Raw genomic sequence first — 25,042 nt, forward strand, 5'->3', positions numbered from 1 at the left:
ACTATTAGCCGAACAAAGTCATCCGCGATCATTAAAGCACTCTAATGAAACCTCAGGGACGCGGCGTACAAAACTAATCTCCGAACGATCAACATGAAAGGAGGGCGCTGTTCTCTTCGAACGGTCATGTTCCCTTTTCCAGTTGCGTGAAAACTGCTACCACGTGTCAAAGGGTGCAAAAAAAAAAGACACTCACTATGATCAGTAGTACATGGATTCTGCATTAGGAAACACAGAAAGCGCATCTGCTGAAGCGTTCTATATCTTCCATGGAAAGCAAGCTGTTAATATTTGTACCACGGAGGCAGCAGGTATGTGCATGGTATGCTTTGTTCACATCACAAACTTTCTTGTATGAGATCTCATATTCACAGAAATACTGTTCTGTGACGATTCTGCCGGGCTCTTTCCTTCATGGCAGGTGAGATTACAGTTACTACAAGCGAGCTTTATTGAAAAGTGATGTTTCAGGAGCTGTGCACAAATACACGTTTGCATAGCGTAGCGATGCACTTCTGTAAATGGCTTAAAGGGCCCTGTAACACTTTTTCAAGTAACCATGGAATGAATTCACTGGAAGAGCTAATTTCCTCACGAATTCAACGCCGCAAAAATTTTAAGAATCCGTTTAGTGCGAGTGGAGTTACAAAGATTTGTCGCATGCTGCAATTGCATCCTCTCTTCTCTCGTCTCGATAAAAGTGCTGGAAACTAATCAGGGAGGCATTGCAAGGCCACAGAAAAACGTCACTTGCGCTTCGCGACATTGAGAACTTTTTTTTTCTTCGAATGCGCGGCTTTTTAGTGTGATCGCGCGCGCACGCGTGGACAAGTAGTGGTCTCCCGTGGCGAACTTTGTATCGAGCGAGCGCGCCATGTTCAAATCAGCCCATGGCTAATAGATGGGTCGTTTACGTGTGATTATTGGGCATATAACGTGATTTGTCGAGAGAAGAGAAAGCAAATTTAGCTGAATTTGATAATTTATTGTGAATTCAAGGCCACATGCTGTACTATATTATTTGGCTAGCATGTTGTCGGAAGCCTCTACTGCTGATCGGCAGTGTTTTCTGACTATGCTCAAAAAGTGCTGCAGGACCCCTTTAAGGAGATATAGTCAACCAAAGCATAGGCGTGCGCATGGAAGAGGAGTGGGATCATTGATGGGGTAGACTCAGTCTGCTGGTTCACGTAATGTTTTAATAATCAGGGTTATGCTTACGGGGGTTTGAAAAAATGGTGACCAAGAACTACTGATGCTGCATTGAAAGATTTGTTTACCTGCGACCTGTACCCCCGAGAAGAGGCCTTCATGAGAAGCACGCCATCGCTTAATTTTTATCAGATCAGCCAGGAGGGGGGGCGGGAGACAGTGGTGTCATGCGCTGGCTTGGGTTCAAACAAACTTCTAAACATACCCTGAAGCTTTGTTTGTATGTTTAGTCAGCTGGAGGAATAAACTTCTCAAGTACGACCGAAAACACAGTAATGATAAAATGTGCCGTGATTTGTAATAGGCAAGTGCCCATGGGATTCAGGCTCAAGATGGTGTGACTGCAGGGCTACGGGGCGGCTGAAAATATCAAAGACGAAAAAAAGTAATCATCCTTCCACCTAGGGTAGAAGCGGAACGTGCACCGCTATACCATTTTGAACAATAAAGTTTATTCCTTCCTTCCTTCTGACAGGAGCGCTCATAATGTGAAGGCCATATTTTCGCAGTACTGAGATGCTTACTTTTCGCATTGCAGAGAAGCCGCACCCTCCACGGCTAGAGGAAGGCACCCAGCCACTGAGCGGTCAGTTCAAGACCAAGGCAGGCGACCTGCGGAGGTTCCAGTGCGTGTCGCGCAAGGGGAACCCGCCAGCGTCGCTTCGCTGGCAGCTGGACGGCCAGGACATCACCGCCCTGGCCAACCAGACTAACCAGACTGACGTCGAGAAGCGCGGTACGTGGCAGGCCCTGTCCGTGCTTGACTACACATTCATCAAGGAGCACAACGGTCGGGAGTTGCGATGCGTCGCCTACCACGGAGCCTACGAGGACCCGTCTGGCGGGCCAGGACACAGGGACGTCAGCGTCATCCTGGACGTCATGTGTGAGTGTCTCGAACTCATTCGTGAATGCCGTGCTTGTCGCCGAGGTGTACCTTCACGAATTGGGCGGAAAAAAAAAGAGAACAGCTTTCGAACAATTACGGCGCTTTAATATCTTCGAGCATTCCTTAATTCATTACGTAAAAAAAAGGATTACCTTAACTGTAGCTCTAGCGATCCCATAGCGCCAATTTCCTACTGGGTGGGTGCCCACCCAAGCGACTGTAACTTCGTTCGGCCGAGCAGCAGGCCCGAAGTGCGCTTGTACATATTTAACCAGTATAGGTACCTGGTGACAGCAATTCTCTGCCTCCCACAGCAGCGGCGGATGTTCAACTATTTCATTAACGCTGCGATGGGTAAACGTACGCCTAGAGGCTTTCGCTAAACCTTATAGGGCTAGATTTGGAGATGAGCACCCATAAACAACCAAGCGCCAGGTTGGTGTACTCCTCTACCCATTGGGTAAAATCGCTGGTGTTGCGGTCGGCACTGGAAGTTAAACCCGGCACCTCCCGCATCGGAAGCAGACGTTCTATAACCATGTAGCCACCGCTGCGGTGGCTCCCTTTTGTCTTCGTTCGCTCACTTTCTTCCTAGTTGTTATATCTGTTACGCAGACGCTGCCAATGCCATTGGCAATGCCACTCAATGATGTAACGGGTGCCTGAGAGCTGCGCTTTGAAACGCTTCTTTGGCAAATTTAGAGTAAAATGCAATGTAGTTGTCATATCGTTGCGTGGTCTAATGCCTTTTAGTATTGTGCTTAGGCAAATTTGACATTTACACTTTTACATACCTGCTTGTTTATCCTTTACGCAGCATTTAGCTAGCGCATATTTATTTAATTTATATTTTACTATCGTTTCACTTTATCTGAAGAAGAAAGCATGGAATAAAAACACGTATTGACGGCAGTTTATTTGAAAGTCGCTTCTGCACGCCGGGTCAATATTTCTGCTGGTTTAGTTAGGTCCACTGTTTGTCGCCTAATGACTTATTTACATGCTCTCGGTTGCCTAGGAGCGCATTTGTATGGCAGTTTTGGTTGTGTTCGTACCTATTTCATTTACGTAACCGCTGCTATAGTTCCTTATTACGTTGAGCGACTCCGTGCCGACGGCGCGGCAGTAAATCGGTTAATGTAGGTGTAGCTTAAGTTGTCAGTACTTGCCGAAAGCATTGTTTACACCAATCTTTGACGTTAGAAGCTAGGTTTCTCTGCCGTGATATGGTATTACACCTTTGTAACCGAATTTCGACGAAAAACACTGACTGAATATATATATATATATATATATATATATATATATATATATATATATACATATATATATATATATATATATATATATATATATATATATATATATATATATATATATATATATATATATATATATATATGTTCATTCAAGATAATAAACAACAGGCAACCCTACATGAAATTTATTACCAGCGCCGACGCTCAAATCATCGACCTATGAGGAATTTCCTGGGCTTGAAATCCTCCTTCAGTCACCTTTACAAAGAGTCGCAATGAGCCCTAAAGAACAGATGATGGTGGTGAACTTTCGAATGGTGGCTGTCTACATAACCACCATGGTGGCTCGTTAGCAAGAGCATTCTCATGCTGAATGCGATGTGATACGTTCACTTCATTGTTTCCTTGTTGTCACGGAGGCGTTTTGTTAGCAGTCGAATAAATTCACACTCGTGTTGCTGAACTTTGATTGTGCAAAAGCAATGGTCGTTAAGTTTGTCAAGAACTTTTACGTACTGCGCATATCGGGAGCCGAATCCGCAGCTTCGGCATGTTGAATATCTGTTGGTTTCAGTAGTCTGGAATGTCAGTTTGTGCAGAAATACCTTACCGAACCCTACCGGCTTCAATGCAGAAACCTTGATGTCATTTTGCGATGAGAAGAAAGTATTTCGTTTGAGAGGAAACTCAACAGACATATCGAAAGGCCGAGAAACGTCTGAGCTAACCATTCGTATAATCGCCGATGAGGTTCGAAAATACAGGATGAAGGGAACGTAAAGCATTATATCGACCGCGGATTCAATTTCCTCTCACCGTCATGAAAAAACTAAATAAACATGGTTGTCTTGATTACACGTGCCAGCAAATCTTTGTCATTTCCTTCCATGATTCTGCTTTGTTTGTTTTTTTTTCTTTGGCTCCACGTACTTTTCTTCTTCTGCTTACTACGTGCTTTAGGTGTACGGTTTAGCAATACGCCACATTTTCTTCGTTATACCGCAAGGCACATTCGTTTCTGCTTTTGTTAGCAAGTCCACGCTTTTCTCGACAGCTTCGCTTTACGTTGTGTCTTCGTTTTTTGTTGTCTGTAGGCCATCGCTAGTTCCCCTGATTGTGATGTCGGTTTTGTTGCTTCTGCTGCCCCTTCTCTGATTTCTGGTGCTTTCTGTCTTGTCGTATCATCCCTGACATTGATCGCTGCGCAGTCCTAGATCTACACAGAAAATATTTTGAGAGTATGGTTTAGGTAGAGGCGCTACGCGAAACCTTAGATATGCGTTCTAGCTACGTTTATTTTGTGTGTGTGTGTGTGTGTGCGTGCGTGCGTGCGTGTGTGTGTGTGTGTGTGTGTGTGTGTGCGCGCGCGCGCGCGCACACACACACACACACACACACACATACACAGTGGACTGTGTATGTGCGATACACAGTGCGATACACACAGTCCACTGTGCGATACACAGTGGACTGTGTGTGTGTGTGTGTGTGTGTGCGTGCGTAACATGTAAGACGAGCGCTACATTTTTAACACGATACAGCCCGGACAAAAATCTTTCTGTGAACAATAGAGGGGCAGAAAATAAGCAGAAAGGAACAATTGGTGTACACCCCGGAACTTATTTTCTTTTGCTTACTACGTGGGCCGACATATCAAAACGAACAGAAGCTTTAGAGTATTACCTCAGGGCTCTTTTGCACTAGTTTCTACGGGACCACCAAGGACGGCAGTGCAGCAGTAGTGGAATGATGGGTTCGTCCAAAGTCTGTTGCTACTCCTTCAGCCAGGTGTCGGACTTTGCAAGTTTACCGTTCTCAGCAAAATGCGGCATTGTAAGTGCGGTGTTTCGCAACATCTCTAGAGTCGACCACAAACGTTTGCATACCACGCGAGCGCACGTCAAATTAGAGTAACTGTAAATGCTGCCTTTATGTAGGCGGCAATATCATGCAGGAGAACCACCCTTTCCGAATGAATAAGCCGACCTGGCCCATCGGCTTTGTGCCCCGCAGTGGTGGTCAAGGTACTCGGCTGCTGACCCGCAGGTCGCGGGATCGAATCGCGGTGGCGGCGTCTGTATTTCCGATGAAGTCGGAAATGTTGTAGGCCTGTTTGCTCAGATTCGAGTGCACGTTAAAGAACACGAGGTGGTCGAAATTTCCGCAGCCCTCCACTACGGCGTCTCTCATAATCATATGGTGGTTTTGGGACGTTAAACCCCACATATCAAATCAAAAAGAAAACTTGACTCAATTTGTTGATAATCAGGTATATGACTCCCGATAGATTAAGCTCCGCAAATAGCTCGTTTCACTTAGCCTTTAACAAAGCGCTTGAAGGGATTAAGTGGGTGAATCGATAAAATAATTGCTAAAACTGTGTTTTACAAATAACGCAAGCAAACTAGAGTTTTCAGCATACCTACGCAGCTGTGGCATAATGTAAACACCCAGTGAGGCTTCGAATTCAATGCCGCACAGTGCCCGGACTGAATTATACTGACTTTAGGTACCTATAAGGTGCGTATTTAAACATTCACTCGCGCATAAATTTACCGTTCCGCCCCGTTCTGTATACGTCGACGAGCGCATGCAAAAGAATACATACCCTGCTTATTATCGCCTACATAGTTGCCGGATTATTTCCCGGAGATTTGTAACTTCATTTCATAATCACATGTGAATCAGGCGTGGCACCTACGATGATATTCATTGTGAAATGTACTGTAACGCTAGAATATGTGGTGAGTCATATGGAACTACCGACATGTCGACCTGCAGTTACGATTTCGACGACTGACGGATCTACTTTCCTGAGCAATATACAAGCTGTGACACCGGTTTCGCGCTTATTCGACTACTTACAATGTACTGAATTGATTTTGGTGTACATGATTACGAGAGCTACCTTTCGCCTGAGCATTTAGTGTGATGTCGATTTTTGTTCCTGCGAACTACGTTACTTGCAGTGTAGTGGTTTTCTGGCACGTGTTTGAAAGGGCAGAGTTTATTTTGTACTTCGACAATTCAAGCTGGTCAGAGAAGAGCATGGTCGTTGACAATTCCGCCCAATATACCTAGCTTAGCGAGTTGCAGATTTGGCACTTCCTTTTTTGTTACTCATGCCATAAACTTGCCATATGGAATGGAGCAGAAAGGCTTTCCGTTTTCCTTGTCGATTCGTGTAGTGGGGAACGCAGCATCATGTCATCGGCGCAACTTCGCAGCACTTAAGTCACTGCGTTGCGCCGCACAGACACCACTAACACTGACGTTTACTAGAAACGAACAACACAAGACACCACCACAACACCAACGAAGTACATTTCGCACTCAGCGGGATCGCTTTACCGGACTGCTTGGGCAGCGGTGGTGGTGGTGGCGCCATTGGTCGCCAGCAGCCGCCTGGCCTGAAGTTGGCTTTCCCTCAAAAGGAGGACATGTGCACGTGAGCGCGCTTGGCAGATAGGTGCGCGAGCGGGAAGTTCTATCAGAGGCGCAACTCTGCTACCTAAAGGTAGCATATACAGTAAATGTATGCCAAATGGCCTGTCCGCGCCACTTAGCGATGCGCCATCTACCGTTGATTGTAGTACTTGGCTGGCAACAGTTATTTTTGTTAATGAAGGTCCTCTAAATTTTCTACTGCATCGTAGCCCAATGTTAGTTCGCAGTTTTCACGCGTAGCGCTTATCTGTAGTATGACCGTCACATTGTTGTTTTCGTAGCAAGACAAAAGCTATCATGGCGTGCCTTAAACGGCGTTTCGTTGGCTAGGTGTCACTTTGTGATAAAGACTGCGACTAACAGTTCTGCTCATACACTGCTCTCGAGGCGAAAGCACGTAGACGTAGGTGCCAAAAATTGTGTCGCGTTAAAAAGTGAAAAGTTAAAATTATTTTTGTGAGAAAATACATGGGCTATAGAGTGAGGGATGGATGCTTTTAGGGCGCTGTGGTGCTGTCTGCCGCTGACGTAGCGGTAATGTCGCGAAGACGCTTTCGGCCACGTGGCCGAGTGGTCTGTAAATGTTTGCAGTGGACTGTACTTATTAAACGAGTCTTTTTTGTCTTCAGCATTTCTAAATGTAGCACTGGTTCAAAATTTGTGGTGCACATGTACAGGGAAGTGAACGTGCCATACCACTCGTGACGTACTTCATACAAAGGATTGCTGCGCCAGACTTCCCTCCGTTTTCGTTATCTCAGGAACCAATGAATAATTCGGCCTGGTAAAGAGAACACCGTTGGTGGAGATCACGCAAGCATAACGCCCTTCGCGAATCAGTGTTACGACATATGCCTTACAATCAATTATAGCTTGCTGTTGCTAGTGTGACGGAAAGCAAAAGTTTGGTTCCACGACTCGCCGCACGCTTCATGTGGAAAAGGCCGTGCACGAGGCGAGAACCAGTAATCATTCTTCCCAGGAATGAGGCAAAGAATACTTCGTATCAAGAGCAATGCCACGTCTACATCCGAAACCAGGGCTTGTTTTCGCAGCCACGACGACATTCTATATCAGCGTCGTCCGGCGGCTATACAAGTGAGCCCACGTGTGCTAGCTTTCGAAATACTCTAGGGTTTGCCCTTTCCCGCGCAAGGACGACGCTATACCGCTTTCTCTTCGCACTCGTTCGAGCCGTCCCGCTCGCTCTTTGTACTAGAGGCGCGTGTTCGCGTGAAAGAAGTGGGTGCCGCTTGTTGACAGCGCATCGTTGCTTTTCGCTGTCTTCCCGAGTACTCGGCTTTGCGCCGCCTAATTAATGATGCTGGCCCGGTATGAAGAAGAAGCTCCCAGGAGAAACTTCACGGTAAACTGCAGCTGATGCGGGAGCTTCTCGTTCTGCGCACTGCGTGTAGCACGTCGCGTGCTTCTTTGCATGCATTTTTACTTTAGCTTCAACGCCTTTGTTTTTCCCTCGCTCCCATGCGCTCGTCGCTTCCAGGGCCTGCGATGCGAATAGACTTTTCTTGTTACCACGGTAATTCGTCCTTGTTCGCTTCATTTTTACTTATACGGTCATTTGCAATGAAGGTGGCTCTTGTTATGGCAGGGATATTGCGTGGCATAAGTAACTTGCCGATTGCTAAACGCGACCGTAATGAATTAGTACGTGCAAATGACACATAGACTTCCCACTGAGATTGTTGTTTCTTCGTAGAAATGTTTTACAGATGGGCTTCGTTAAAAGTACCAGGTGCTTGTAATGATGTCTCAGACAAGCGAAACATGTCTCGGAAGAGGCAGAATGTTTCCTGTGCGAGTAGTTCAAGCGAATGGCTCTCACCTCCACAGATCTTCATTTCTTTTGGAGCACTAAAATAGTGTTTTCATTTTTGACGGAGAAGTCAAGTGGTTCCTTTTCTATCGATAGCTTTCCATAAGTTTGCATTATGAAAGAACAGACCCACCATGGTGCGGTATATGAGTGCAATGATATTGTATTCTTTAGCTGTTTTCTTCCGAAATATAACACTTCGTTATTTTTAATTACTTGAAATAAAGAGTGATCTATATTCATTGCGTAGTGCCTTTCTAATGTGTAAAGTTGTTTAATAACTACCAACAAGCACTTCCGCTCATTAATAGTTACAAAACTGATTCGTAATATTTTTAGGGGTAATTGTCTTTCTTTCCTTCAACAGACAACTTGGAAAAGTAAACATTATTCTAAAAAAACTGTGATTTTTTGTTGTCGAGTAATTTCGGAATTTCATGAGCACAAGGTCACTTAGCGACTTGAGTGATACTTGAACGAGGTCAAGGCGTCAAGTAATCTTCAAATTTGAACTCGATGTCCTTGTGCACTAATTGAAAAAAAAATACGAGTACGCTATCAACAGGGATTCATAAAGAGACATACCATGCAAATGAATTCATGTTCTAATTTTTCTAGTTAATTAACAGCAGGAAACTGAAGGTCCACAGGCACAGTATTATTGCATTTGTAAGCAGAAGTGTAGGCCGTTGAAACGGTAAATCAGAATTAGCAGCAAAAGTTATTCGAAAAAAAAAAAGAGCCGCTAAAGCTACTTATACTCAGTATGCGAGGCACAACCTGCCTCTTATTCCTATCGTGTCTCTTGTCGACAACAGCCTGGTATTCTTGTCCAGAATTTCAACTTTAGCTACCAAGATTTTAGACCTCCCTATGGTTGCGTTAATGGGTACAGTTGTGGATTAGGAGTTGAGCTTTTATATCAATGTTTGTTTAGAACTACCGAGTTGCTAGCTCCGATATGGGCTACGGCGTTGGTACAAATTGACACTTTATTTTCTCGCCCACTGTGGCGGCATTTATACAAAAAAAAAAAAACACGTGAACTGGGGCTGTTTGTTGCATCTCTAGGAAATTAAACACACACACAACCCTGACAGGACGCATTTTAGTGCTTACCGTACGACGATAAGATTCGAGAGGTCGTCTAGTGGAATTGCTGATTACTAAACGTCATTACGTAGTCCAGTGGAGTCACTGTTTTTGCTAAGAGATTAAAGCTAAAGAAAAGAAGCTCATGTCAATGAATGACTGACGATGGCAGCATCAATAGAAGTTCAACATCCTTATCTCTGACTAAATTTAGGAGCGGTGCTTTTGCGAGCTTTCTTTCCCGCGAGCTGTATGTATTGTCCGTATCGTATCACAGGCTGCAAAAAGCGCCGAATACAACCAAAGCTTTCTTATCGTTTTCTCGTATGCGTAAGCGAATCTGCATGTGTAGAAATACTTCCCTTTGTGTACGATACTTCATTTCCCACCTTCCTGAACGCACTTCTTTGTGGCTGGGCATTTACAAGCGGGAACTGTTACACCTTATCTGGGCTTCTTAGTCACACGCCTAGCTCTTCCTCGGTTGCGACAGATAAGGGACGTACAACTTACTCCGAAGAAAGAGCGCGAAACTAGTACGGGCGTATGTTAAAGAGCGAAGCGGAAAAAAGCATCCCGGTCGCTCTTGTGTGCGTCTCTTTATGCCGCCGTGTTGCACGAAAACTACAGGTCCATATCGCGAACGCCTCGGGGTTTCTATGCGGTGGCACAGCGGAAAAGAAAGACCTCTTTCTTCGTTTCTCCCGTTGTCACGCGCCCATAAACAACGCGCTGCGGGCATTTTTCGTATACAATGGATGCGCGCTCTTTGTTGCCCGCAGCTCTCTTTCTCGTTTTTACAGAAGCGCGTTCTGAAAACGAACATCTGAATGAGAATAATGCCGGCGAGCGAATCTAGTTTTGCACGAAATGGAACACCGAAAAATTTAAAAGTTGCAAGTTCGCAAGAGTTAAATTAATTTTGATATGCAAATGTAAGAGCGCCACGCGCAGACAAGTCCAGGTTGCGTACAGTATTACAAAAAATATTTGTATGCAATACGAATACATTCACTGTTCATGGGGTGTTCTTTCTGTATGTACCGACACGTTAACGTCAAATCTATGCTGGTCGTACCGACGTTATTGCTGCCATTTGGGTGTCTGCATTGTCTGCTTTCGAAACACGGGTAATATATTTGCCTCGAAGATGAGCCCACTTGCATAAACAACAAACGGCATGCCATCTTTGTAATTTCGAAACAATAATGTTGTTGTATACTATATGGAATTTCACTGTTAGGTTACTTTCGGTCGCATGTATGAGACAGTGTGCGCCATGCACAAGAGAAAGACTGGGATCTTTGTGTGCATATGCTTCTTTATTTGCTCAGTATAGTCGGCAGTGATTGTAAATAAATTAAGTACAGCAATATTGACTACGGAAGACCAATCATATGTCACAACTCCGCCAGCACGCATCCTCACAGTGATGGAAGGACTGAGTTTTTGATGATCTCAAACATGCCGAAAACAAATATAGTGAAAAATAATTATGTTGAATAAAAGTTAAGGACGGCACTCACGTAGACGAAAAAAAAACAAAAACAAAATAGAGTGTCAAGTATGCTCTGTAGAAGAAGGGGGGAAAGATGGTAAGGGCCCACTATGGAGAAATGTAGCTCACATGAAGCATACTAGCTTCTTTTACGTTTACAAGGATTGTGTCCTTAACCTTCTCATGAACAAACCAGCAAAGAACACGTTCTAAAAGTCTCTATAATTGCGGATTTAACTTTCACGAAACTTTAGAACGCGAAGAGATGTGCGTATAGTGACAACTTTTTTCCGCGTGTGCGCAGACCCCCCGGAGATCAAGTACGAGGGTCATCCTCGCGAGGAGGTCGAAGAGGGCGGCTCGCTGACGCTGAACTGCGTGGCAGACGCCAATCCACCGGCGAACATCCTGTGGCGCAAGTCGGGACAGTCGAGCATCTACGACATCAACAACAGCATCCACTTCCCTTCCATCCAACGCACAGACTCGGGCGTCTACAGCTGCTCGGCCAAGAACGATTTTGGAGAGAGCGCCGAGATACAGGTCACCGTCAACGTCAAGTGTAAGTCCTTCGTTCTCCTCCAACTTTCCTCCTCTCTATCTTTATCACAAGCGTGGGGTACGTTAGTACTGTAAATATTAAAGTCTGACGCTTACCCACCATGGCTTATTGGTGAAGAACAGGGTAAGTTAGATGAAGTATCTTGAAATATAGGAAAGATTTTTTTGCTGTTATTTAAAAATAATTATTTTTATCGGATTGAGTTCTTTTACTAAGAAAAGCAGGGGAATTGGCGAATAAGGTTTTATATAGGAATACGAAAGAATATACGATGAAGCCAATTTTGGTTGAAGAGGGAATCTGATTGATTGTGCTTCAAAATCTTTAACAGCCTCGCATACATTGTGCTCGTTATTCGTGTAATATGGGTGACTTCATTGGATGCGACACTGCCTCTGCGCAATATGGGTGACACCTCACCATCTTATCTGTGGCCTATACTTTCAATATTATGTCCTTGCCACGTCTTGAAATTTGGAAGCACGGTAAGTTAATAAAACTGGTTTACTCACAGAGCGTTAAAAAAGAACAATTTGCGGGACCATAGAGGCCAAAAAAAGTTTATTGCAAGAACGAACAGCATTTTGTAAGATTGTGTTAATTCAGTGTCAAAGTTTATCATAAAGATTTACATTGTTTATGTGTTTATGTCATTAATTATCAATACAGAATGACTTTAAAGAGAGAGAAGCTCAATGAAATTTCAATGCGGATGATATAAACAAATCTTATATATAAAAGTGTTTGAAGAAATGTTGTGCATGGCTACTTTGTCGTTATGTAATATCCCCGGTTATATAAAATATGAAATGAAATAAAAGGTTTACCACACATGAACGTTCAAGATGTTACTACTCTTTTTTTTTTCTCCCGCGTGGCTCGGCGCCTTTATTTGTAGCACAATGTGCGCCACTAAGATCCTGCCATCCTGTATCCGTGTATTTTTATCTGAGGCAGCTGCGCCGAAACACGCTATACAAACACATTACCTTGTTCGCAACCAAGCTAATATGAAACGAATATATCATAATTCCTGCGTGCAAGGTCTGGTGCACGGATTCGCTCTATCGGAAACATGCCGCGGCAAAGTAGATGCACCTACACGTGAGTGATGTACCTAATGCGGTTTCGGTGGGCTCTCGGATCTCACACTGGTGATGCTGGCACTCGTTCTCACTTTTTTTTTCGTATCCACATTTTTTTTCTCCAGCATATCTCATTAGGCTTGATGTACGCAGGAGCTTCTCGTGGGGGTTGCGCCATCTGGCGTTCGTTCTTTCGCGTTAGAGAGGGCTGCCAAAACAATAGCGAAATTCGCGGCTACTTCGTTTTAGCAGCGTATTGTTTTTATGAAAGGTCGATAACGGCACGTAATGGTATGTTTGCTTCTTGATCCCACGTATTTTCTTCGTATTTACGTATTTTTCTTCGCTCGTGTAAAAACAACCTGAGTTCGTTTTCAAGATGTATTTCCCAAGACGTCGTACTTTACCAGCAGTTAACGCAAGAAAAGAGGCATAACTAGAGGTGCACATATTTTGCGTTCATAAACCCAGGTGCTATATCGTATAATTTATTTCGGGTTCTATAACGTTTACTTATGGTCAAGTTATAGTTACTGCCAGGCGATAAGCCATCCAGCGCTTCAATTTGCGATTGCATATCCTGGCGGCATATTTCTCACTCGTAGCAATTTGTGCCTTCTGCGCAGCTTATTTTATTGCTAACGCAACTAGTACGTCTAATGACATCAGTAATGAGGCTTCGCTCTTATAATTACTGAAACATTGCTTAGTTTTTGTTTTTTTCTCACGAGCAGACAGGCCGAAGATTATCCAAGTGGATCCTTCGTCACCGGCCACATTCAACGTGGACGAAGTCATGACGTTGCACTGTGTCGCCGAAGGAAATCCTGTGCCAAAGTAAGTCTCTTTTTACCGTTGCATGTTATTGTTTAACCCTGAGTTGACAACTAAACCTTGACTAGAATATTTGCGGTAATTCAGGCGTATAGGATGTTAGCCGACCAGTTCTGCATTTCAACTTCTTGGAATTCTTTTATCGGCTTTATTTCAACTCTGAAGACAATCAAATCTGTTTCCGCAATAAGTATGTCTCAATTGACGAACGTCACGTGAAGCAGGAAACATGTGTGTGTTATTTAACGTATACTCACTACTTCAGCTCGGAGCCGATTCGCTTACTGGGCAGCTGAGTTTTTCGAAAAACCCAGGTATGGAGACGGAATATTGTACGCCAGCTGCATAAAATCAAGCATGCCGAGCGTGATTTTGACACTAGCCATTTTAGACCAGCTGTTACACAGTACACTAACGACTACAAACGTACAGCGTAATTTCTTTGAGCGTACCTTGTTAATACTTCTAAAAAACTCTTTTTTGGAGAGGGCATTGATTTTTTATTGTGCATTAATAAAGAATGATGTATGTGGGTGGCGATGGCTACTCATCGATTCTTCTTTATAAGGTGACATCAGAAAGTAGTGAACAAAAGAAGCGAGAACAAAGGCAAACAGACACAAGAACGAGCGCTCGCGCACTTATTCCCGGTACTTGAATTTAAACAAATGTTAACGCAGTAAAAAGTTCTAAAAATACAAATATTCACACAAACATAATCTACACGCATAATGCAAAGACGTGCCTTAGTCTTCTTTAAAAAAAATATCAGGTGCCTGCAAATTGTCTGCCAGTTGCCCCACTTTTAACTACAACAGTTATCTTTGCAGAGAGAAATTCTGCGCAAAATACGAGAAATGTGCAGTTACATGTACTGTTCAGTAGTGACAATTGCATTTTCTTCATCGCAGGATCACGTGGCTACAACAAAACGGAAGAGACCCCAATGTGTGGAACATCCGTGGTCGCAACGCGACGCTCATGGTTGCCAACGTCAGCTACAGCCACCAAGGCGTCTACCGCTGCGAGGCGAGCAACGTTGTCAAGAACCAGCCCTATCGCGTCCAGTCGCCGGAAGTGCGCATCGATATCCGAGGTGTGACCTTCACGCCCAACACTTACCGTGGTTTGTCGTGTTATAATGTGCGCAAATTATACACGAAATCTGGGGCTAACTCGTTGCACGGCTTGTGCTCCGAGTGTGTTTCCCGGCAAGCGTTCACTTCAGTGCAGAGAAGCTAGCTTCGCGGAATTGCGCGGGAACCCTTGAAATTCGGGGCGCTCGAGGGGAGTAAGGCTGTCGTATGTTGTCGTATGCTGTCGTCGTTGCCTGGTGTAACGCAGGCAAAACCCGACATAACACGGCCAGCTGTAGCATATCTAGTGCTCGCTCGCGTCGAGGAGTACTCTTCTTGCTCTCGTTCTTCCAGCGTCTTGATGATGATACAGTTAAACCTGCATATAACGAAACTGATAAATTCCCGCAAAAATTCGTTATAAATGGGATTTCGTTATATACAGGTTTGGTACGAAAATTCGGAAAACAAAGGTGCAAATTAAACAAAAAGGGGTCTGAAGGCAGAGCTATCTCAAAACACTCATTTTACAGTAAAAAAAAAAACTTCGTTATTAATGCGATAGAAATTATATCGACGCTCTCGGCGGGTTTTTGCCGTCGCCGTCATGTTCCGTAACAAGTACAAATTAATAACACGCCCTCGCGCATTGTAACTTTCGCGAACGGGTAAAAGCGCGCGAGCGCTGCTGAAGCAGGGATCAAATGAGTCGGCCCATTCCTATCGCCTGGAAAGTGCATAACATCTCCCGCGTTTTAGAACTGCCGTCGAACTGCCATCGTTCAAACAAAAAGTAAACCATCCGTCTTGAACGAGCATGAAACAACGTGGGGAGAGGGGAGGGGAATCGCTCGAGTAGTAACAATGAACTTGGATTTTAAAGCCGTGTTCACACTGAGCATTCCGGCCACCGAAAGTGCTTCGAATCCGGTTCGGAGGCGGCGAGATCCGCCGAAAAGGCCCTCTCCGCGCCGATCGCTCTCGGACCGATTTTTGCGGCGTCTGCCGCCGAATCGGTCACCGCGGACCAATAGGAGCGCTAGTCGAGGAATTTGGAAAAATGGCGGCCAAGCCCTACTCACTTGTTATGCCGCAGTGCACGTAACTGAATGTTGAAACCAACGGGAGTTTAGCCTACTTTGTGCCTACTTCGCCTCCGTATTTCGTGAAAGAGGTGACCGCGCTTGCTGTTGGCGTGACCTAGCTTGTTGTGGTCTTGCAGAGCATGGATGGATGGATGGATGGATGGATGGATGGATGGATGGATATGGCTGTACCCTTTAGATCGGGCGGTGGCTAGCGCCACCAAGCCGTAATACTTAATGAACCAAAAACAAGATTTATTTTTTTTCTTTATTAAGTGAGTTTGAGGATTCGTACTTTGCATTGAAGAGTTTAATTTTCACTCGTGCCTTGACTTTAGCCTCCAATCAGATAACCTCCTTCTAGTTAAGTCTACCCGCTTAAAGTCTATTTTGCCCTCCTGGTCCCTAAACCCCAGTGCTTTGAAAAACTCTGCGCCATCATCCTGAACTATAGGGTGAAGCCCTTTACAGAACATTATCAAGTGTTCGACAGTTTCTTCTTCCTCTCCACACGCACTGCATACTGTGTCTACCCCTTCGTATTTGGCCCGATATGTCTTGGTTCGCAGTACTCCCGTCCTGGCCTCAAACAGTAGAGAACTACCCCGAGTATTATCATAGATCCTTTCATTGGCAATTTCCTGCTTAAAAGTTCGATAGATCTCTAGTGCGGACTTCTTAATAATGCCCATTCTTCACTTGTTAGTCTCCGCAAAACGAACCCACCGACGCCGCTGGCGTCGGTGTTTTTTTTTTCTTGCTCTTCGTGCATTACAAGACAGCCACTTGCCAGCAAAGTAAGCAGTACTGTCTTTTCTTGCTTCTTGCGTACGAGGTGGTAGGTGGTAAAAAACATTTATTTCAGAAAAAGTCTACTAGAGAGTGCCGACGTGGCCCATCGGCGTGCTAGAGTGGCAAGACCCTATTCCGGGACGCCAGTGGATCTGGAAGCTGCCCGTGCGCGTTTTACCAAGGAGCGTTGTGCAGCCAAGGTAGAGCAGCTGAGCAGGTGCTCCTCCCAAGCCTCTCTAGGTGGGATAGGAAAAGGGGATGAGAAAGGGACGGGATTAACTGGGCACGATGCTACGACGTGATATGTGTCGGCGAGGACATGACAGGTCGAGCAGGTGCCATTGATTTCCGGCAAAAAGTGCCTGGTGACCGCCGGACTGATAAAGGTGTTCGTCTGCAGGCGGCGTAGCTAGCAGTCGTTCGTCCGCTTTCTCCAAACCGCGTGCGGGGTCCGGGTAGAGGCGGCGCGAAGCCCAGTAATAAGCCAAAATTTCGTGAAAGCGCGTCAGGTTGGTATTGCCAGATTCCGTCTCGGGACATGGAGGGGCAACGGCCCGGACAGGAGAAGCGCGGGCAGCGGCATTTGCCGCCTCGTTGCCGGGCAGGCCCGAGTGGCCTGGGGTCCAGACTATACGAATGGGATGAGGGTTAAAGCGCCAAGAGGCTGCCTGTAGCAGGCTAGCCGCCAGCGGGGCAATGGAACCCTGAAGGTACTGAGAACAGGCCGAGCGCGAGTCCGTCAGGATGGTGCGTGAGGCAGGGTGAGAGGCGGCCAAAGCTATGGCAACCTCTTCAGCGTGCGTTACTGTGTCTGCTCGAAAGGAGAGGCCATCGACGTGTTTGCCCTCTGTAATCACGGCAGCCGTGAAGTGACCCGTGGGGGAGGGACCCGAGACGTCCACGTAGAAAACACCAGGACGATCGGAGTGTCGCGTATGAAGGTCCGCGGCGCGTGCTAGTCTACGGCCAGGATGGAGGTCGGGGTTCATATTACGGGGTAGAGGTTCCACCAATAGCTTTTGACGCCAGAGCTCTGGTACCGGCTGCAGAGGGTCTTGGTCAGATATCGGGTTAAGGCCAAGTCTGTGTAGAAGACGGCACCCTGAAGGCGTCTGCGACAGTCGATTGATTTGGTTAACGCGATGAGCTTCGCGCATCTCTGCAAAGGTGTTGTGTACCCCCAGAGCCGCGAATCGGCTGTTGGAAGTTACAATAGGTAGGTCCAGAGCGCGTTTGTATACTGAACGAAGAAGTACGTCCAGCTGGTGCTCGTGCCGACGACGCAGGCGAAGGTAAGGCAAGGCGTAGAGGACGCGACTGGTCACAAACGCGTGGGCCAATCGGAGGGACTGAGACCCGCGGAGGCCGCCGCGCTTGGTAGAAACTCGCCGTATCATGCGGCTCACCTGTTCGCTGGTGCGTCTGAGGCCTGCTATTGTGCCCTTTGGATTCAAGGACGATGTGAGGTGAAGGCCAAGAACCCGAATATTTTGCACTGACGGGACGGGCCCGGACGGAAGAAAAATTTGAGGCGGCGGTAGCGGAGAGACTGAAAGAAGAGCTGATTTAGCTGGAGAGCACTCCAGGCCGCATGAACCTGCGTAGGTGTCCACCAGAAGGGCAGCCTTTTGCAGGCGTTCTTCGATTTGCGCTAAGGAGCCGGTGTTGGTCCAGATTGTGATATCGTCCGCATATAGTGCGTGTTGTATTCCCTCGACCTCGCTTAGAAGAGAGGGGAGGTTCATCATCGCCAGGTTAAAAAGCAGAGGAGACAGGACTGCCCCTTGAGGTGTACCACGCGTGCCTAATAAGTACGGGCCGTGCTCGGTAGAATTAAGGCAAATGAAGGCGGTGCGATGTGATAGAAAGGCGCGAATGTAGTTGAAAGTCTTCTGCCCGCAGTTTGTGGTAGACAGGTTAGTGAGTATAGTGCTGTGTTTGACGTTGTCGAACGCCCCGCGGAGATCGAGAGCGAGCACGGCTTTATCGTTATGGCGCATAGTAGTCGGCTCTATGATATCGTGTTGAAGCTGGAGCAGGACGTCCTGCGCCGACAGATGCGGGCGAAAGCCAAACGTCGTGTCGGCAAAGGTCGTCCTGGCCTCCAAGTAGGCGGAAAGGCGTTCGCGAACCATGGTTTCCATGAGTTTGCCTGCGCAAGGCGTAAGTGAGATGGGTCTCAGTACCTCAATACTAACGGACTTTGCCGATTTGGGAATGAATGTCACGACCGATGTGGTCCATTCCGTTGGAAGCGGAAAACCGTCCTATATCGAATTTATAAGGTGGAGTAGCGAGAGGTGTGCTTGGTAAGGAAGATTTGCCAGGAGCGATACTGTGATTCCGTCGCGTCCAGGGGCCTTGCCCCGTCGCATTTTCGTGAGTGCAAATCGTAAATCAGAAAGCGTGTATGGGGCGTCGAGGTCGGTGTTAGGGGCGCCGGAATACGTATATGCTAGGCCTGCGGGATCAATTGTGCGGCAGATGTAGCGGTCACAAAGTTCTCGCGCGAGTTCATCCGTAGTGCCCTGAAAGGCATGCAGAACATGGTGGAGCTGGCGTTGCGTTTCTCCCCTGGTGGTGGAGGGATCGAGAAGGCTTCTAAAGAGTCGCCACGCACTCTTAGAGCTCATCTGGTTTGCAGCCTTCGAACAGGTGTCTGCCCAGTTAGCATCGGAAAGTTGTGCGGAGTATGCGGCCGCCTCTGCAGTGAGCGCCTCAATGCGAGCGCGAAGTTTCCGATTAAGTTTGTTGCGTTTCCAGCGCCTTATGAGCCCACGACGAGCGTGCCAAAGATGTAGGAGGTGTGGATCGATTGCAGGAGTCAAATTAGAGGTTGCAAGGGTGCGAGTGTTCGCTTGTTTCATATGAAGAGCGTATGATGCCTACGCTGCATATTCGGTCGAGGAGAGGCCGGCGGGGAATGGTTGCATTCTGAACTGAGTCCAATCGGTGAGACGGGCTTGGCCCCAGTGTTGGCGCATTTTCTGCCGCGATGTGAACGAAATGCGGAGTAAAAAGTGATCGCTGCCTAGGGTTTCGCCTAAATTTTCCCATGTAACATCGCGGATGTGACGGGTGAGGGAGAGGTCGGGGCATGTGTCTCGCGTGACCGAGTTGCCGGAACGTGTGGGTTGTGCCGGATCGGTAAGAAGCGTCAGGCTCAGCGAGGAAATGAGCTCCTTGAGCTCTCTGCCCCGGGCCTTCTCGTAGTGGTAACCCCAGTGAGGGCTGGGGGCATTAAAGTCCCCGACACTCACCAGTGGTTGTCGGGCTGCTATACGCAGCGCCTGATGGAAGAGATGCGCAAACGAAGCCCTCGCAAGGCAAGGGGGACAGTACACGTTTAAGATATGTATTGATAGTTGGCCCCTCCGCTGAGACAGCACTGATATCATGCAGTAGTCGTAAGGAAGATCAAGATCGAGATCAATCTGTATCGCCGTGTAAGCTTTATGCACAAGAAGGCATGTGGTGGTGCCGCCTACATAGGAGCAGTATCCAGAAAGGGATGGAGCAGGGCCAGATTCTTGGAGCGCCAAGACGGCCGGCTGAGAGCCAAGTGAGCTGAAGAAAAGGGAAAGATGTGAACGCTTTCGCCTGTTCCCGAAGCCTCCAGGGTTCCACTGTATGATCTCGAATTTAGACGCAACGTTTGAACGGGACGTACGATATGTAGCCATCGTGACTGTCATAGGTTTTATATTTGGTCCTCCATGTCCCGCTCGGAATCCTCAGAGGCAGGGAGGGGCACGGAGGCTGGATTGTCCGACGGCGGGGTGGTGGTAGCCACCTTACGACGACGCCGTGGAGCTGTACCCTCACTGCTCACTGAGCAGGAGCGGGAACGCGATGCCTTGGGTTGAAACTGGGTGATTGCCCAGGCTTGAATAGCCTGGGTAACCTCTACTACTATGCGTTGGACTGAGAAGCTGGTGAGGAGGTGATTAATCGAAGCTTCGACGCGCCTGAGGCGTTCCTCTACGTGCGGGGTGCGCTCTTCGCTAGGGAGAGTTTGGTTAGCGGGCAAGAGAACCTGAGGTGCCCCAGGAGCCTCAAGAGCTTCTGGAGTAGATGTGGCACCGGTTCCGAGTGCTGGAGTACACATCGCTGCTTGAAACGGCGGTTTAATGGGAGTGGACTTAGCGCGAGGACTAAGCTTGGACGTAGCTGGCGTAGCCGCCTGGACAGAGGAGGCAACACCGGATGGCCTTGCAGTACACTGTTGTTGGGGTTGAAGTCGCTTATTTAAGAGTTCGAGTTGTTTAGTTAAAAGAGAATTTTGCTTTTGAAGTGCCGCAACTTGCTGGCGAAGGGCCGCAAGTTCGGGAGAAGGAGGATCGACAGAAGGGGGTGAGAGAGGCTTAGAAGCAGCTTTCCCTGCCCAACTGCTCACCTGAGGTACCGCCGCTGGTGTTTCGAGCGGTGGGAATGCTTGAGTGTCGGCGTGGAGTGGTGGAGCCGAATGATGCAGGTTGGTGCTGCTGTCTGACTGTGACGAACATGAGGTGGTCCCTCGAGCAGATGTTAAGTGCTGCTTGCGTTTCCGATATTTTCGATATTTTGCCGTGCAGCCACTGGTCCCAGTCTCATGGGCGCCGTGGCAGAGGAGGCACTTGGGGTGGCAGTCGTGGGCATTGAGACCTGCAGGTGCGGGGGTTCCACATTTGGCAAACTGGGTTGGAGCGGGGTGAGGACACTGAGGTGGTCGATGACCGATGGTACCGCACTTGGTGCAAACAGGGACCGTTTTCTTGTAGGCGCGGATATACGTTGCCACGCAGTGGTAGAAAAGGAAGCGGGGTAACTTCGTGCCCTCGAAAGTCACCACCGCCGCCGCGGAATCTCCAAGTTTGCGGACCGCAAGGATTGTACCTCGAGGCCAATACAGTTCAGACTTTATTTTCTCCGGGCTTTCAGCAGGGTTTACGTTGATGACGCCCTTGCATGTATCCCCTGGTGCCTTGGCGGGGCCTCGAACGGGCAGCTGCTGATCCCCCACTTGCAGCTGGAAGTCCCCGAGGAGTCGCTGTGCCATAGGCAAAATGGTGGTGCTACAGACCAAGATGTTCTGTTCCCAGACTGGCCACACTTGAATTTGCGTGGTAGTCCGGTCGCCGAGGTAGCTGCGGATGGCGTCACCCGCGCGATCGGCCGGGACAAATGTGCGTAGCTCGCAGGGAACGCGAGGTTTCACTACTACGATGTAGTCGTCGCGAGAGAGGCGAGGAGTTTGACGCGGACGCCACTTGCGTTGCTTCGCTGGCTGCGAGGACGGAGCAGAGGTAGGCACACCACCGGAGGGATGGCGCGCCGGCGTTCCTTGCAAGGCTGGGGAATGGTGGCCCGCTGTGGCGTCTCGTTGTTGTTGAGACGCAGACTTCGATTTCGCTTGCTTGCTTTGCCACAGTCTCACCAATGGATTGGATAAACTTTTATTTGGTCCTCCAAAACACAGATCACTGTGTTGCGGGCAGCTCCCACGTGGGGACTGAGATGCCAAGCTCCTCAGCCGCCTCGCGGGCTTGGTGGACAGCCCAGAGCTGATCTGCCAAGGACGAGCTGCGGATTGCCGCCTCCCATCTGGCAGAGGTGATGTGCGATAAATGAGAAAATTTGGTGCACTGCCAGAGCATGTGTTCTAATGAAGCTATTTCCCCACAATGTGGACAAAGATTACTTGGGTATAGGTCAGGGTACATGATGTGTAACATTTTCAAAGTAGGATACATCCGCGTTTGCAAAAGCCTTAATGTAAGTGCTTGGGGCCGGGTTAGATTTTTGTGAGGTACAGTCTCATCATGTCGTCGAGGTATTCATCTTCTGATGGCATAGTGTTTTCGGAGGATGAAATCTCCATGGACAGCATTTGGCTTGAGGCAGGATCATAGCCCGTAACCACGTTAGCGGCCGCCATCGCCGGGCTGAGAGCCCTTAGCGAGGCGGCGTTGTAGCTGGGAATGAAGGACGTCCCTCAAGTTGTCAAACCTGGACCCACCTGAACGAAGGTGTTGTCTAGGCGAAGCGGAGAACTTGGCGGGGACGATAAATCCAAGTTTCAGGGGTACCAAGGTGGATGTCCGCAGAAATAGCAGGAAATCTACGGAGGCGATGTGGAGTGCGTCCGTCACCATCGAGCGCTCGCAGCGCCCCCCCTTGCGTACGAGAATCGTCGAAGTATACACCACCGGATAGCGTAGTAGCGTTTGCGAGCCGCGACAACAACTGGGTGACAGCGCATCCATCCGCGTTCGCCCCGTAGAGGATGGCATATTCGGCGGCGCGGGGCGCGTCCAGTGCGAACGACGCTGCGTTTCGGCGGCAGAGGAATTTCGGTCGCTGTGGAAAGCGGATGTTTCAGTGTGAACTAGGCATAAGGGTGGTCGCGATCGTTTCGGTGGCAGGGGAATTCCGATCACTGTAGAGAGCGGATGTTTCAGTGTGAACTAGGCATAAGGGTGGTCGCGATCGCTGGCGCGCTTGCCATCTCGGCGAGTATCCGAGTGGTCTCAAGGCTAAAAGACCATGTGAAAAAAGCACTTCTCCCTGGAGCGGCCGTATTTGCTCACACAAGCGTTTTGTGGCTGCGAAGCCTTACTTCTTAAAACATTACAATCTTGCGCCATCGTGTTCATTGCATTTCATTCAACGCGCCTTCGTGTTGTTGCCAGAACAAATCGGCTAATCGCGAAAGCTACCAGCCTGCGAACTCGCGGCGGAAAACGGAAGTGCGTAACGAGTCGACCTCCAAATCACCGTCGTCACCGTGGTCTCGGAGAGTTTCCATCAGCGCATAATCTGACATTCCCTCGGGGTTGGCGACACGGTTGTCCGACATTAACAAAAGTCACAGTTTCGCTGCAAGGGCGAAGCAATGCGATAGCAACAACTTGGAATTGACGCTGAGAACGGCAAGCAGATTGAAACGGGCAGCGCACTGCTCACGCACAAATGACGCACGAAAACGACATACACAAGACGAGAGCGAACTAACGACATTTACCGTTTGTCACCTAACGCGCTGTGTAAACAAAAACGAGGCACGAAACGTAATCACAGGTATATATATATGATTGCGAACCAACCATGTGCCCCAGTTGTTACTTTGCTGTGTTTGAAAAGCGCACTCTTTTCGCAAACGACGCCTGTCCTTCGAACGAAGTGATCTTTGTGCGCCCGGCAACTAAACACAATCGTTCCGGTCAAAGTCGAAGGCGCGCGATTCTCTTCAACGAAATATGTAAGCGCGCGCGCACAAGCATCTACCCCCCCCCCTCCCCCCTCCATTCGTGGGGCAAAGTACGCGTGGGAGATAAGCGTGCGTCGGCACATCGCAACAAACTGGGCGCCCTGCACGGGCGGCTTTTTTTTCTCGAGGAGTTTGTGTGAATGACAGTGGCGACGGCAGAAAACCAGCTGAGATTGTCCATCATATAGTTGCTATAGCAATAATGAAAAAAAGCAAAGCTGAACGTCGTCGGGGGCCGCGCCATGCGCGCAATGAAACTATGCACGCGCGCACGGCGTTGAAAACGAAGCGCGAACGACACGGACACCGCGGAAAACTAGTCGGTAGAGCGCCTTCCATGTGCAGCGCGGCCCCGCATATGTGACGCTGACTAAAAGCGTGGCATCGCCAACGAGAAAAAGCAGTGTTCTTCTTTTATTTTGGTGTGGAGGGGGGGCGGGGGCACACACCCGCCCACGCCGGCACGTGGGGTGCAGGCCCACGCGCGCCCAGCAACGAGCGATCGCTCTCGCCTGGTGCGCCGTGCGCGCCGCCGCCGCCGCCGCTTCGCGCTTCGTCAGCGGCGGGGAAGTCGCGAGACATGCATGCTCCCGCCAAAATGCGGAGTAAAATTTCTAAATTGTTCGTGGGAAAAATTTGTTATAGCAAGGTTGTCTCCCACTGTTACTTTGTTACATAGAGGTCGCAAATACACGTGCTTTTGTGGGGCAGTGGCAGGGAACGGAAAAACTTTGTTATATCGAAGAATTTGTTATATGTAGGTTCGTTATAAGCAAGTTTAACTGCATTACGAGCGGATATTGCTACTATGAATAAGGAGACACGACAACACACAGTACGTATAAAAAATTAGAAAAAAAAAACAAGCAAGAAATAGAGACATAAAAGAGCAAATAGGAAAAAAATAGATAATAATATGAGCTTACAAAAAACGAGAACAAAACTGGAAAGAGAGTAAGCAAGAAGAGAAGAGCAAGGAAAGAAAAAAAACCGAAGATAAACAAAGAAGGATAACCACCTCCATACTTGCTTCAAGCTTGATAACACTAGAGCGAATGCAAAGTCTGGGCCGGTCTTTGTCATGTATATATATATATATATATATATATATATATATATATATATATA

General features: G+C 47.8%; 1 protein-coding gene across 1 annotated transcript in view; it reads left to right on the top strand.

Annotated features, from left to right (window-relative positions):
• The window catches only part of LOC142814067 (kin of IRRE-like protein 2), a 176,908-nt gene that overhangs the window by 112,649 nt on the left and 39,217 nt on the right, over window positions 1-25,042 (top strand). Inside the window, exons 5-8 of the mRNA XM_075892005.1 lie at window positions 1,751-2,098; window positions 11,536-11,793; window positions 13,613-13,715; window positions 14,624-14,808. Coding sequence (XP_075748120.1) covers window positions 1,751-2,098; window positions 11,536-11,793; window positions 13,613-13,715; window positions 14,624-14,808 — 894 coding nt within the window. The remainder of the gene's footprint in view (window positions 1-1,750; window positions 2,099-11,535; window positions 11,794-13,612; window positions 13,716-14,623; window positions 14,809-25,042) is intronic.

Source organism: Rhipicephalus microplus, chromosome 4 (assembly GCF_043290135.1).
Source record: "Rhipicephalus microplus isolate Deutch F79 chromosome 4, USDA_Rmic, whole genome shotgun sequence".
NCBI classification, from domain to species: domain Eukaryota; kingdom Metazoa; phylum Arthropoda; class Arachnida; order Ixodida; family Ixodidae; genus Rhipicephalus; species Rhipicephalus microplus.